Genomic DNA, 16,123 nt, shown 5'->3' with positions numbered 1-16,123 from the left:
ATATGAACTTTTGTCATAGTTGTAACTCTAATTTCAATTGACTTCCATATTGACAAACAACTTATTTATTTGATATGTTACGGTGGTAATTTAAAAAATGACATAAAACTTTAGATGGATAAAAAATGTCGATTTTGAGTTTACTGCATTTAACACATACCCCACTGTGAATGTTTTAGCAAACACACAAGAACGAGTTCAATTCAACTCAGCAATTCATTTTCAAAACTGCTAAAATTACAATAAAATCTCTTAATGCTTTCAGTTTCGGTCCGCTTCAACTGCCAATTCCCATCTTGGATGACGTTCTCCCACACTTGGCACACACTAGACTTCACAAGCAACTACACGTTCTACCAGCGGAACGCGACCCTCCGCATCACCAACCAGACAGGCGCTGAGATCAAGGTGTTCTGTGTCAATGTTAAAGCCAGCTCGCCGAGCGGTAACTCGGTAGCGTTGGTTGCACATTGGCAACATCACTGGTGAGATGTTCTAGTTATTACTCCATTTATCAGTTATGTTCCGAATTCAAAAATTCATTTATTTTCTGTATGTCTCGTCATGTGTCAGTTTTTTAGATTGAAACTTATGTTTGTGGTACAATCCTTGCCTAAAATTAATGGTAGACTGGTTTTGTCTTAAACAGACTGGAGATGCAGGTGCCGTATTATTTTCTAAATAAAACAGAACAGGTCTGCCAAAAACAATTATTCAAAATGATAAAGAAAGAAAACTAAATGAACAAAGATGAGGAAGGCTTAAGAACATGCTCTACCTTAGAGTGAATTGATATTCAATCCCAAATATATAGACCACCTAGGCGGCGTCTACATCTTTGACGTATTTACGTACGTCCAGGCATACTCTGAATATAGACCAGTCAGGCGGCATCTATATTCTTTATGTCCAGTCCAGATTTAAATTAATTTCCAATTCTCATTTCCAGTGTGTCTCGTTACGTCTGCGTGGTGTTGTACCGACGGGATACGTACATAGCGGAGTTACAGCGCGGCACCCCGACCACGCGGCCGGACGACGCGTGCTCCCCGCACCACTTCAATGCTGTTACTGCACCTTATATCACTTTAGTTGGTACGTTATTATATGATTTCTTGTTTCTAGCAATTGTTTTTGAGATAATTATGTCTTGTTGATTAATTTATGACTATCCTTTGGTTGAAAGCTTAAATATTTGTTATGTCGCTATCAGAATGTGCGGGTACCTTAACGTCATGGGCGTAGAAATAATTGGATTATTTTAGAGTTTTTTTGCGTGGCTTAACCCCATACTGTGAAAAGTTCTTCAAAAAAAAGTTTACTGCTTCCATTTAGAAATATCGTTTTATTTTAATTTCCATTGTCGTAAGAAACAATACAGTTTCCAATAATATATATTATATATCAATTATTTCATTGAAGTAGCGTAACAAAATTCTTTATTTTACAGCAAGTAATCCAGAATCAAAAGAATGTCCGTATTCCGGGAAATACACAATATCAAATCATAGACATCAAAGAAGCATACCCAGCTCTCCAGAAAGACATAGATTAAAAAGAGACAAAAACTATAACCATAGAGTAAACAATACGAGATCATTCAATTTTAGCCTAGGAAATATTTCGGATATGCCGATGCTAAGAAGTAAGAGACAAGCGGATGAAATCGCTTGCGTCGGTAGCAAATATAACAAATTGGAAGTCGGCTGTAATACTGCCAAGAATATGGAGTTTTATTCCACTTGTAATAAAAAAGAAATTGTTACTGGTATGTATTAACAGCTTTATAAATTTTAATGCTTATTTATAAATAACACCTTTATAAAATATTACATTCTCCTATGTAATGCATATAAAACATTTGTTAAAATTATAATTAACATGTTTTGTTGTTTATTGGCTCTTACTCTGTTTACAATATGCTGGACACTTAATTAAAAAGCTGATTAATTATATATCCGTTATTTATGAAAAGAAAGCAAACTGCATTCAAAGATTTACGAAAATTTGATTGCCACACCCGGGAATAGTCCGATTAAATCTTTAATATTACAACCTATACTTTAAGAGCATCGATCTTGAGGATGCAAAAAATTAATAATAATGATAATAAAATGTTTTGCTTGAATTAAATTTTCTGGATACAGTATCAGGGGTACTTATAGGCTGCGAGTTATAAATGAAAATCTTTATAATGCAATTTCCAGCGTACACCTGTCACGGCGGGTGGTATGAGAACGGCGCGTCGTTTGTAGTCACGACCCCCGTAACGCGCGACAGCACGGCCGCGCGCCGCTACTGCTTCGTGTCAAGAGACGCGCGGGACGGCGCACTGTCCGTCGGCCAGAGCGCGACTAACTGCGAGCGGGGATACGACCCGGAGCCGCTGTTGTTCGATGCCACATTTACTGGTAACTTTTTTTTTGTTTTGTGCTAGCACTGATTTTTGGCAGTTTTACTGGTAACTTCTTTTTCATTTTGTGCCAGCACTGTTTGTTGGCAGCTTTACTGGCAACTTCTTTTTGAGTTTTTTTTTTCGTTTTATCTCAGCAATTTTTGATGCTAGCTTATTGGTAACTTATTCTTTCGATCGTTTTTCGTTTCGTGCTAGCACTGTTTGATGCCAGCTTCTGTCAGTTCAAAATACAGCAATTCGCAATAAACAACCTAATGCTTTAGCCGCTTCATCCCGGCTCATGCTACTCATTCCCGGCTTCGTCCGTTAAGGAATTTTTTTGAAGTTTTTAACAGTTATTAATCTAACCCAAGCGGAAACAAATGCAACGAAGTCAAAAATATTTAAATCATTTTGCAGCACTCTGAGCTATATAGTTAACCAACATTACTTATTTACATCTTAAAAAGACTGAAATTCTTGAATATTTTTTTATCTTTTCAGGCAAATGTCAAGATGAAACCAACAACCAGCCTCGACTGAGACTACCATCACCACACATTATTTTCATCGTATCGTTTATTGTACATTACATTATACCTAGATGATTTATAACATACTTGAATAGTATTAATTTATTGTAACTTTGAACTCTTCACCCCTCTCCTATATCCATACAATTAAAATATAATGTAAATTCACAAACATGTTGATAGTATTTAATGTTTTTATTGAAATTCTATAAACATTTTAGCCCTAATTTATTTCACTATGTATTATAGGATTAAGATAATACGTGAAAACTTATTATTACTTTTATACTACGTAAAGCACTTAGTTTAACACAATTCTGTCCTTCAGGCAATATGTGAAAACCTATAATCTTAGATTTGATGACAGTTATATTCTATCATTCATTTAATTGTTTAACATTAATTTAACATGAATTCTTCTAAAAGCATAATGTAATTCATTCGAACAACGATATATTAAATGAAATAATTTTAAATTATTATGATAATTACCTTATTTGATATCTACAATTTCATTTCACATTTTTTTTCTTATATTCTAAATTTAAATAATATATCGCAACAGCAATAAAAAAAATGGTAACACCTCACTTCAGATTATAAAACAAAAAGCACCTCTCTTAATCATAATAATTTTACCATCTCCTACACACTGTACATAGTAAACAATATCGTAAATTTAAATCGAGGCGTAATAATATAAAGGTATAATGAAAATAAGATAGCAAATATAGATACCGATTTTGTTTCTGTGTCGAATGTTTGTCAAAATCTTTAAATCGATTGTGTGATGGTGTAAAATGGTTGTGAATTAATGTTTCAATATACCGAAGTAGGAATGATTCTATCTGGACTGAAAGAACGGTAGATTAATTATTTATAAAGAAAAATATTTATTACCTACTACATTGTAGTAAAATCCTGTATAATTTAAACATAATCATGTCTACCTATTCAAGGTCCTATTTGTTTTTCTTCTAATTTAAAAGCGCACAGATAAATAAAAGCGATAGAACTTTAAAAATGGAATTCTATTCGATTTCTTGTTATTATAATCAATTTAAGTTTAAATAGATCATTGTATCTATTTAGTTAATATACGCTTTTTTATCTTCTGAATACCATTTTTGTCCGCAATTCCTCTCATAGCTATAGGTTTATTGTAATAATTTTGGAATATTATCACGCAAGAAGTCGAAAAGAATATAGCTTTAACACAGCATTAAAGACTGTAATTCTACATTTGTTATTTAATAAGGCGTTTAGTAGTTTTGTAATTGCGTAATATAACATGATCGTTGAGTACTGTATCAAATATTAATTATGCTATGCAAAGCAAATATGGAAACAGTGACAAATGAGTACCTATTTATTCATTTTTGGAAGTGATAACAATCTAATGGGAGTGTTAACCGCTTCGTCGCGTAATGCGTTATGGCGCCAGTCTGCTTGGCCTCTCTTTCTCTCAATAAGGCGGTAGGTAGGATCTTCCTCTCTCACTCTAACCCACAGCGCTAGCCGCATTTAGTTTATGTACAATTATAACTTCTGTCGAGCGTCCTGGAACATACTCATTTATATGTTTTTTAATATGCTATACTATGCTATGCTATGCTATGTTCCTAATAAGGTTACATTACGTACAACGCATTTTTATACTATTATTTTTTCCTCAGATGGACCATGTTATTTTCATTTGTTAACAGCAGACAACAACCGCATTATCATAACTCAGACTTTCGAAATATAAAATTATTCGACTACGATTGCACTCAAATTACGTATTCGAACAGTTGTTTGATTTTAGACATTAAAATTCGATGCACGGTGAATTAAATTTTACACAAAATATTTGGTTACTATGGCTAGCTTTATATTAAAATGACATGTACTATGTATCATCAGGGTATAAAAATAAACAAAAATATAACAGCAATAAATTAATCTGCTCCATATATAAACACAGCAAGATAATGTCATTACTTAGCTGTTAAAAATCTAATTGAAACCCAGTACAGGCTTGGGCTTATCATATTTCATTAATATAAAATTTACATTAATATATCACTTGTTCATGATATAACAGTATCTAATAATGTCCAATTGCCTCTTCATAAAAAATTAGTTCTCTAGGAGCACTGTCTAATACATATATTTTTTCTACTTTAGCTATTATTGTTGAGAAGCTGCAACTAACAACGAAAAAACTAATATTAAACGTCAATGTTTTCATACTTGTAAAAATATCAAGTTACACAAGAAGCTTAAAAATATGTACAAAATTATCATAGCATGTTATTGAGTAGCTAGACTAATTTAGCATATTTCTTTTACGAGCAAATTATATATAGGAGTAATTTATAGGTTAATATTTTCAGAACGTATGTTAGCAATCTTCTGAGCTTCACCGATTTTATAGTCAGTAAATTTTCAACTAGTTTCTTTTATTGTTGCTGTTTGTTCTTGTAACATAGGTACGTATTTTATATCCGTTGGTTTCAAATTACTGTTCGAAGTAACTCGCTCACCAACATAATCAATTCATTGTCACAATCCCATCTATATCTATAGGTTGGTTAAGAAAGCCATTTGATGGCGATTTCTAGTTAATTCGTACGTATTTGTTAAAAAGGAAACTGCTAATTTCCTTCATCAAGCAATACTAATTTAAGTAAATATGTTCTAGAAATAACATATAGCTAAGTGAAACGAATACTCATTTTGAGATGAATGTATAGTTTAGATAAGTAATAATTAGTTATAAATTCGCGACAGCAATAATATATTTGTATTAAAAGCTATTGAGCGTTAAATTTTTAATAGCAATTAGGTAGACAGTTGTGAATAATTGAGCTAGCGTTGTTATTTTATAATGTAAGAGAGATTATTTCTTCTGTGGAAGCAACTGGAGGTGTCACGGTGAGACAAATATTGGTGACGATTATATACATTAAGCGGATACGTTGTTTCCAATGTGTGATATAGATACAGTAATTTAATTAAGGATATAGTCGTCAGCATGAATTATAATAAAGTGCAAAACTGACTCTGTGTTTAATTTACTAACCAAACCATTAGATTTGTGATTTGACGACTAGTTGATGTTAAGCTTTTATTGATAAAGACTGGGGGCTGGATACCATTACCCATTTCAAACGATTTATTTACTTTATATTTATCGAAGTATATAGCAGATAATTTATCATTGACCTATCCATGAAAGGAACGAGGTGTAAGATGCACCTAAATTTTATTTTAATAGAACGTACTGTCGAATATTTTCAATTGAAGTTTGTAATAGACAATCGTCTCGGAGCTATTAAAGATTCCTTTTGGACACGTGACAAATTATATAACTTGGACAGTAGACATGATGGCAATTTTTTCATCTTATCCAGACTCCGATCAAAAAAAAACTGATGATATTTACGTAGACACGCGTAAAAACTGCACAAAGGGTCATGCACAATCGTTTCGTCCAACACAGACGACGGCTACGCCAGTAACCATAAGAGACGGTGCTCACAATAACGTGAAAATTCGAAAATCAATGAGCAGACGACTGGATTTAAAACAACCTATTTTTTTTTTTTTTTGTTTACCTGTAATAATAGAATTCTTATTAAGTAAGTTTATACAGTGACTTAGTATTTTTAAGAGAACTATGGTAGTATATAAATTACAGCTGCTGGAAGCTGAAGACAATTAAATATTTATTTCATAAAAATAAATTTTCACTTTGAACGATAACTCAATATTAGGTATTATAATTATTAATCATTAAAACTATGGATTTCAATTGTAAGCTGTTGTTCTCTTCAGTTCATTTGATACGTTACTGACTACAGACTGTGCGTTACTAAGTCATACAATTGTCATTATGACATTGACATTTGACACTTTCTTCATAAATATGAGAAAATTATTGCCACTTGCCAGCTAAATTTTAAAATAATTTTTCAGAATATTGTCCATATAACGAAAATTAATTCACTTGTTTGTAATACACAGTAAATTTATAGATAATTTACATTGTTTAAATAAAATGCAATTTTAATGTTTGATTAATATTTTCGGAACCGTTTTTAAACGAATACTCGAGTACTGCCAACATTTACAAGCTTAACAACTTAACCAACATCAACAAACGTAATGTCATGTCATGTGTGGTCGCTGTAATGCTCGCTTTGCTTCTGATTTTCGTAACTTTGCTTGTACGCGCGTCGCCAGTCAATGGGACTGATCGTTTTGAACATTTCTTGTTTAACAAAACAAACTGATTCAAATAATAATAAAAAATAAATGAAATCTTAAATAAAACCAATAGAAAACACAAAATAAAAGTCGAATGTGTCGTAGATATGTGAAAGTGACAGTCGTTTAATATCGAATTCTTTTTTTTTTGTGAATAACAATGTTAATTCGCATAGTTTCAAGTACCGCCACATAAACATTGTGAAGCAAATGTTATTATGTGCGATTGGGGATCATTATGTTCGAAGTGGGATAAACTATACGAGTTTGTGAATATCAATTAGAATGCAAGACGAGTGTTTGGAGGATTCGTCGAGGAACTTTGAGCGGCGGCGGCCTACGAAGGTGTTGAAGATAGCAGAGAGTTTTACAAACTTGGATGAGACTGCTAAGTCCGGACGATTCCTGCGTGGCCCTCATTCGAGGACCGGAAGACGTTATCTGGAGAACGGTGGTAGGAATAGGCGCGGGTGTTGTGATGATGATTGTGCGGAGTCAAGTGCTAGTGATGGTGAAAAACTTGGTGATCGAAGAGTCACGGGCTCGTCGTGCACGGCCCTTCGGACTGCTGTAGCTGCTCTATATCCATTTGACGACTTCATCTTGGAGAAAATCGGATCAGGATTTTTCTCAGAAGTTTTTAAAGTAAGTAGTACCTCCTTGAATTGTGCTAGGCCTCTTCAAGTTATTATTTATAAGCTAATGAGAGTTTTACGCATTTTTACTTACTTTACAAAATACAATTAGATTTAAAATATTTGTTGCACTACTAAATTCTAATAAGTTTTGTCTATCTTTTATCTGAATACTACGACTTTATCATAATTAATTCTTATATTATCATAAAAAGATGAATTAATATACACTTTCCTTACACCAAGAATTTCTAAAATATCAGTGTGTCAAAACACACTACTGCATTTTCTTGCATTATACTTTTACATGTATCTTTCTATAAAAAGCCTCTTGTAAATCTTACTAAAAAACCATTAGTATCCAAAAAAAAATGATGATTTTGTGGAATTTCATTGAAAATAAATAATTAATGATTCAATATATTTTAAGTATATAACATCCATCATTTCTTAACTCATGTATAATAAATAGACAGTATTAATACACATCTTGTAACTTACTTCTGACCTCACTGGATATCTATTTATAGATATAGCAGCTGTTTACTTTTACTAAGGCTTCAGTATTTTATATAATATTATCATATCCCTATTTAAGTACAATTTAAAAACTCGGATAATATATTATGGGAGCAACTGCTTGTCAGTTCACGGTTATTCAAGGATGACATGATTAAGTAATGAGTAATAAAATAAAAGAATGATAATGCAACCTAAATTATTCACTAATTATCCCTTTTTTACTGTTCAACCATATCTTTACAATTATCGTCACTAAAAAGTGATTACACGGTAATAATGTAAATATCTACAATTAAATAAATTGTAAACAAAACTAATGTCACTGAGAGTTAAGTGAACGATAACTGAATAGAACTAATTTTGAATAATTAGTTTCAGTGTTGTCAATGACCTTGGCCATGGTACTCTACATTTAGTGGAGAATTGGAATTGTTACTTAAACATTTAGGTTGTCAGTGACCTTTCGATGTACAAGTTTATATCACTTCAAATTGTTACTGAACTGAATCACATTTAGGGATATAATATAAATCCATTGAAGTGTTTACATATAACAACTGTAGTTGAACTACCTCGCGATTGTTGCTTTAGAACCAATGATATTGTTTATGCAATAACAAAATTAATTGAAATTGAAATTTAAATTTCACATTTTTTTTTGGAATTGTTTGGAAATAGATTAGTAATTGCAAAACGAATCTCTTTCAGAGTCCACATGTGTGGATAATTTTCAAATTAGTATTCATTACTCGAGAGTTATTATCATGCAGAGTGTGTAGAAAACATAGCTATTTAAATTATTATTTAATATAGATATTCATTACTCGATAATTAAATACATGTCGGTACATTTGTCATGGTACAAGTTCACTGTTAGTACAAGTGAATTTAAATGAAAGGACATGCCTCAGTGTTAACATCATGTGTTTGCATTGCTTTGTGGAATTTTGTATTTCATATCTGTACGAGTGATTTATTTCATGTGTGCTGACATCTGTCTGATATTGCTCTTCTTAGATAATGAAGCTTCCTATTGATTGGATGACATGAAAAAACATGTGGTCCTAAAAAATTATAATTTATTTTGCACTCTACACAACCAACTATTTATTGGTCAAAAAAAAATGATTCGATTATTTTTAAATTTACTGTCTTTCGTTATCATAATATTACGTAAATGTTCGATAATTTAACAAGTGAGAATATAGCCCGGCTAGCTCAGTCGGTAGAGCATGAGACTCTTAATCTCAGGGTCGTGGGTTCGAGCCCCACGTTGGGCGACTACTTTTTATTTTTTTGCAACAATTTTTTTTTATATGACGGTGTAACTAGCTATTTCATTTAAACTTCATCACCAACATTTTCAAATTAAAGAAATATGTATTTTTTTATTCTAATAATATTTACGTTTTTTTTTTGTTCATAAGTAAATCATTAAAAAATATAATGCACCTTCAAATTCAAATTTAATGCATTTTCGCAGTTCATATTATATATATTTTTTTTTTTCAATTAAAAAGTAAAATACACATAATATGTAGATTACTAGCGATATTTATGTATGTTTAATAAATTTATAATTCAATATTACACATGTTTTCTATAAGAACACAATGAAGACGGAAGAATGTTTGTCACAACAAAAGGCGTTTAGGTTCAAGGTATAAAGGAAGCAGATTTAACGTATACAGGATGTTGCCTTCGCGCTAAGCAAGGTTTGCGACTCTAATGTAAATAGAACCTACTATTATCGCTCAAATGATTCACGAGTATTTAATTTTGTAGTTTATACACGTGTATTATTTCGATGGGCGTCCAAGTAATGTGTAAAAAATCTGTATACGGTTTTATTTATTTATTTCTCTTGGAGGAACAACAGCTTATATGCACAAGATAGCAATTTGGTGGGACATTTCTATTATATGATTCATTAAAAAATATTACTTATTTAAGCAGGTGACTATAATGAGTAAAATGATTAGGTATTTGAAACTTGGATCACCTTTTTATTTTGGCGAATGTTTGATTTTGAGTTTAGAATAAAAATGTATGCCTTCGGCTGTGGAATTTGTTGTAAGGTTTCATGTATAAAAAAGTTCAGATTAATAGCTAATGAAGTAACGTATATATCTAACACGAGCGTCCTAACCTCGACCGCATTTCGTCAGTTCGTTTAAGACACAATATTAAAAATTCCTTAGATAATACATTTAATCGCTCAAGATAGAAAAGGGAACGGAAAGTAGAAATTACTATAAAAAAGCTTCGGTTTACGATTTAAAGATTTTGATTACGATAAAAACTTTTTAATTTATCCTGGAGATTATTTCATTTTTAGTTTTTTTGTAAAACTTTGCAAGGTAGACGGAGGTTTTGGAGGCTGTCAACGTTGCGTTCTGGAAAATGATTTGATGTCACTATAATATGACCTATAGTGATGCTACTTGCTTGAGTTCTAAGAAATTGTAATTACTACATATCTCTCCTTCGGTTTTTTGATGCAGCCATCGTTGTATATGCACTTCTATCTTCGACTCTTATTTTCAAGTCTATAACTAGGATTAATTAAAAAAAAAACAGAATATAAGAGATATTTCTCAATATTTCCTTTACTATCCGCTTCTCAAGCGTCATTGATAATAAAATACAATGCATTGCAAAATTTCGTTTCTCATTCTCCGACAGGTCAATTAAAACGAGCAATCAATGCTGGTCGGTTCTATTCAGACGTACGTTCTTACGTATCGCTATAAAATATTAAATTGCATCGTAGCGCAGACTCTATCTCAACAATTATCATTTGGATTTTATACCGTTACAAGTAATACTTTACGGGGATCGTTGTGTGAATTTATGCTTATTGGTTTTCTATTATCTTCTCGTTCCTATGCTATAATAATTATGTCATGTGTCTTATTATACGAACGGCCTTTAGTAACCTCAACGATAAAAGCACCGTATTTCGATAAGACCTTGTAAAATTACTACATATATAATAATTATCACGTTATTTATAGAAGTGATGTCAAACCTCACTACTTTGTCGAGATCTTAACATCGGATTGAAATTATATGAAAGTTAAACATTAATTATACTATGGTGCTTCTTATCTTGGGGCATCTTATCTTCCACATTCAGATATATAAATAGATTGATTACAATTGATAAGATTTACAATTATTAGAAAGTGACGAACACTTATTCTGTGATTTCATTATACATTGAACTTTTTATGTATATCTACAACGCATATTGAATCCTGTTGAACTTCACATCGTATATTGCATAAAAATGTGTGATATTTTTTAGTTTAATGGTTATGCTATTTCATCGTACGAAATATTGCCATCCAAGCGTCCCGTCTGCCTCGCCGTCTAATTTAGTGACCCATTCATACATATTTGTTGAAATTGTTCTTTATACATCCGCTTTCGTATTACATTTATAGAGGAACAAATACCAAAGGGACTTCGAGAACACCTCGCGAAAGAGAGTATTATGCGGACAAACCGGTCAAGCTTGGAACTGTGTCCGCCGTTCTGAATTCTTGGCCTTCACCTAAATCACGATATAATGGGCCCGAAATAAAAACATCACCCGCGCTGACTTGCTCGATTGTTGCCGTCTGTTCCTTTATGTTTGGGAGAAGTCGGAATAATTCAACTATTGTCTTATTATTTGTATAGCGCGCCCTTGAAGACGGATGGACAACGGGTAAACAGGGCAAGGCTTTTGTTATTCGGGCTGATAAGACAATAGTATACTTTTGCTTCTTTTTATTCTTCCATTAAATAAATACAAAAATAATGAAAATGACGTGTATGTCAGGTGTCTAGATAACATAACGCATAGTATCGAGAACTATCTTAAAAATCAGGGACTGTGCACGAACCACGTCACACATATTAAATTACTATCAATCTCGTATATATAATGAACAGCAATCGACTCACATCGGACTATTATTCAACTGCAGTCGCATACATCATGCATGCATGCATTATAAGGTATCGCAACTCCACTTGTAGAATGTACACACATACCCATAAGTGTCTGGATCCCCGTAATAAGATCCTTCGGCGGCGAACAGGTTTGGGATGTAAATAACCGGCGCACACGACCGCGGTTAATTTTGCAATTTCATTTTTATTAAGCCTCCAGCGTCTTAAAATCGCATGCCTTCGAGCGGTTATTAAGCTTGCATCTGCTCGCATTCCCGGTATATCAAACCTATGACGTCGGTGTATTAATTTTTTCTACTCATATCGTACTCTAGCACTGTTTAATATAATTTCAATTACATATTTCATGTAGGTAAGTAAATATATAATGTGAAATCTTACATTAAGCCTTCTCAACTCTAAATTTGCTTGATGTCTCAAATACACTGTTTTACAAAAACAACTTTTACCAAGGTACAGACGCATGCAATTTTACGTACGTGAGCGCCAACAAAGGAAATTCACAATCCATAGAGTTTTATGAATTCCATAGAAGTTTAATTGTATATAGAAGCTCGTATTGTATAATCTTCTACACTGACTATGCGTGAGAACGTCAAAAAGTCGAAAACATTAACCAAATATAACGATAGCATTAACTTAACCGCACGGGAGCATGTCTCTATGTTAATTATACTCGTCGCTAATTAAGTCGACAACTCGCCGTTCCTCAAGAGATCATGGACGTGTCGATGTTAACTGTGATGCATTTTATTGTATATTATAGTTGCGTGCGCCATTTATCGGTGTGTGTGGATTCTACGCGATGTGCAATTTGCATGTGTGCACACGCGAAACTTTTACTGGGCAATCAGTGGACATGACCGAGAGGTGGTAATTAACATAGCAGCGCCACTTTTCATTTTAATGTTATGTTGGCGATATTGATTGTCATAGCGTTACGGATGGTGCAAGTTAGAATAAATCTCTGTGAATTTTTGACTGTCGAATTAATTCCAGATATATAAAGGATAGACAGAGGAAATAAAATATTTATATAATTTATTATTATATAAAGTTATAAATAGAGAATAATATGACGCACGCGCATAAATAACATATCAATTGCTGATGATAAGAAGGCTATTGTCGGTTTTTGCATATATGCATATACAATATCAAAGATGCCGCTTCAGGCTAATAATAAGCTAGCATCAATTATATATGACAACAATTAATTATTAATGAATCCAAATATTCGTTTGGTCGCATCTAACTTAATTTACATTACTATCCACGACAAACAAAGAATATCTTCTTCCTTACTATTAATGCCTGCAAACTAGTTTACCTAGGCAAAGACTTTGTCCACTGCAGCCGTACTTGAAAAAGTCGAGTGGCGATGCTTATAAAATTATTCTACAAAGGGACAGAACATTTCAATAAATATAAATTTAAATAAAACCTGGTATGTTTGCTAACAGGCAACAGGCATGTATCGTTTATTTATCTGAAGATAAAGATTTATTAATTGCACGGCAATAATTAATATCACTATCCGGAGATAATCAAATGATAACATCATAATCTATTTCACCGTTGATAGGCAATAAATATTTAATATAGTGTTACGCTCATTTCTGCATCTTACACTGGAAGAAGCATTGAAAGAGATTTTTTTTAAAGAAAACAAACAGTTGTTACATAGCCCGTATGCATAACGAATTTATAGGTTAATCGTAATTGTATGTATCGTAAACAGCCTTGTTTGAAGGCTGCATTTAATCGAGTGCCTACTTGATAAACGTCTTGTGCACAATAGTTTGAAACTAATTGATTATTTGTTATAATTAAGATATTGTGACACGCTCATAGCAACATTCAACTATGCCTATTTCAAGACTATCAAAGATAAGCAAGTTGGGCAAAGGCATGTAAATTATTTTGAATAAATATAAATTGTAATTTTCTGTTTTATTGTTTCGTATTCACCGATAAATGTAACAAACTGACTTATGTTATTGTATTTACGATATCGGACACCGTGTGAGCAGACACTAACTACATAATCATAAACGAAAAACTTAGGGTATGTCAAACAGACCGCGCTTAATAAGCACAGAAATTACCAACAAAGTCCTGACAATGGAAAGGTAACGTACATAGACGTAGCATGTATCCAAATAATAAACAGTGAAAAGTCAATCTACAAGGCACGATTTCAATGTACATATCTCGATAGTTTCACATGCCACGCATACATTATACATTGGAGGAATTCAAATAGTTTTGGTGCAATACGAAGTGGGATTACTGGCGTCATAGCCATTTGGCAAATGTAGTTTATCGCATAAAATAAACCATGCTGAAGTCTAGTTTAAATTTGTACCTTATTGAATGCAGTAATAATGCCCCGTGTTATATTGCCTCATTAGGACGATTTATGGCTGACATAATACATTATCATGTTCATTTGCTAGCATAATTAGACTCGATGAAGACTGTCGCGTTGTTTGAATTGATGAGATTATTTTCTAAGTAGAGGTACATAGGTCTGAGTTGGTATTTTTTGGTGGACATTATAAGACCAATGTTATCGCATTACATTTTTGGTGACACGATTATCATTTGTAGTTTCAGAATTTATCTTCTATGCTTTGGCTAATAGTAATGATAAGAACAAACCATAGATTTCATTAATTTCTCATAATGAATTACCAAGAAAAAAAGGAATTATTATATATTTGAGATTATATTTGTGCCCAATTTTGTAACACGAGCATCGAGAATTCATGTCATTTATCAAACATTCAGTTACCGGTACATACGCTTATGTTGTAAGGTGGGAACAATCAATAAATCGAAAGTAATGCCCCGTCTGAACTTACACACTTTGCGAATGGAAAATATCCAGTTAGTTTTAGCTTTGTTCTCTCCATAAATACGCGTAAACCACAGCCATCGTATTAGAATAAGAATCATTGTCGTATAATCAGCGGCTTTATGAACCTGCTCACATAAGTAAATTTCCGTTAATCGATGTTTACGCGGTTGCAACTTGCGTCTGTTTTCATTGGAAGAGTTGTTTTATATTCACGACATATTATAGTCCACCTGGCCTACACAAATGTGTGCACAATTTTTCCAATGGCAAAAGGAAAGATAATTATCTCGAACTAATTAAAATTGCAATGATTAAATTATAATGCAGTAGGTGTATGTGCACATTTATGGTATTCAGGGCTGTATGTAGATGCAATAAAGTTTTCGTAAACAAATAAATTACACTTAATCTTGTCGAAATCAACCCTGACCGGTGGACAATTATTTAAGGTTGCTTCATGAAAATTAAATTATTATTCCAGCTCAATATCGCTTTTTTTTATTGCGTCCAAAATAATCCATGCATCATGAATAATGAAGTGCTGTAATATTATATGATATTAAATATTTTGTGAATGGTGATTAATGGAGAGTTTTTAAGCCTTTTAAGTAATCTTCAACTTTCCCAATGCGAGCATGATTGTGCATGACGCCGCATATTCAGGGCACCTCGCAGAACTCTTCACCACGCTCTGCACCGCATTTGAAAGTTGCCAGTTCAATGATGGAAATCTCGAAACGGGTGAAAGTATATGATATTCTTACGTCGCAATGATCTGATTGTAAGAATCAGTTTTTCCCCATTTTCATGTCGTGATTAAATCACGGAATCTGCGATGGAATCGCCGCCGCTCCGTTTACGTCCACGATTTCTTATCTCCTGTAATTTATATTCAGGTAGTATCTACTGTGGAATTATTTAAGTGGTCTTACGCACATATTACATACAGGGTGTTACG

General features: G+C 32.7%; 2 protein-coding genes and 1 non-coding gene across 4 annotated transcripts in view; all 3 read left to right on the top strand.

The window, feature by feature from the left end:
* Positions 1 to 5,962, top strand: part of LOC119831108 — an 81,792-nt gene extending 75,830 nt beyond the window's left edge. For both annotated transcript variants that reach the window (XM_038354363.1, XM_038354362.1), the window contains exons 9-13: positions 266 to 485; positions 950 to 1,095; positions 1,451 to 1,768; positions 2,208 to 2,411; positions 2,900 to 5,962. In XM_038354363.1, coding sequence (XP_038210291.1) covers positions 266 to 485; positions 950 to 1,095; positions 1,451 to 1,768; positions 2,208 to 2,411; positions 2,900 to 3,003 — 992 coding nt within the window. In that variant the 3' untranslated portion in view covers positions 3,004 to 5,962. The remainder of the gene's footprint in view (positions 1 to 265; positions 486 to 949; positions 1,096 to 1,450; positions 1,769 to 2,207; positions 2,412 to 2,899) is intronic.
* Positions 5,963 to 7,086: 1,124 nt separating this feature from the next.
* The window catches only part of LOC119831566 (mitogen-activated protein kinase kinase kinase 7), an 85,323-nt gene continuing 76,286 nt past the window's right edge, over positions 7,087 to 16,123 (top strand). Inside the window, exon 1 of the mRNA XM_038354973.1 lies at positions 7,087 to 7,827. Coding sequence (XP_038210901.1) covers positions 7,468 to 7,827 — 360 coding nt within the window. The 5' untranslated portion in view covers positions 7,087 to 7,467. The remainder of the gene's footprint in view (positions 7,828 to 16,123) is intronic.
* On the top strand, positions 9,547 to 9,619 carry Trnak-cuu. The gene has a single exon. It is a non-coding gene; the product is annotated as a tRNA-Lys (tRNA).

Source organism: Zerene cesonia, chromosome 13 (genome assembly GCF_012273895.1).
Source record: "Zerene cesonia ecotype Mississippi chromosome 13, Zerene_cesonia_1.1, whole genome shotgun sequence".
NCBI classification, from domain to species: Eukaryota; Metazoa; Arthropoda; class Insecta; order Lepidoptera; family Pieridae; genus Zerene; species Zerene cesonia.
Note: the sequence above shows the minus strand (reverse complement) of the source record. Positions and strands in the feature narration are given on the sequence as shown.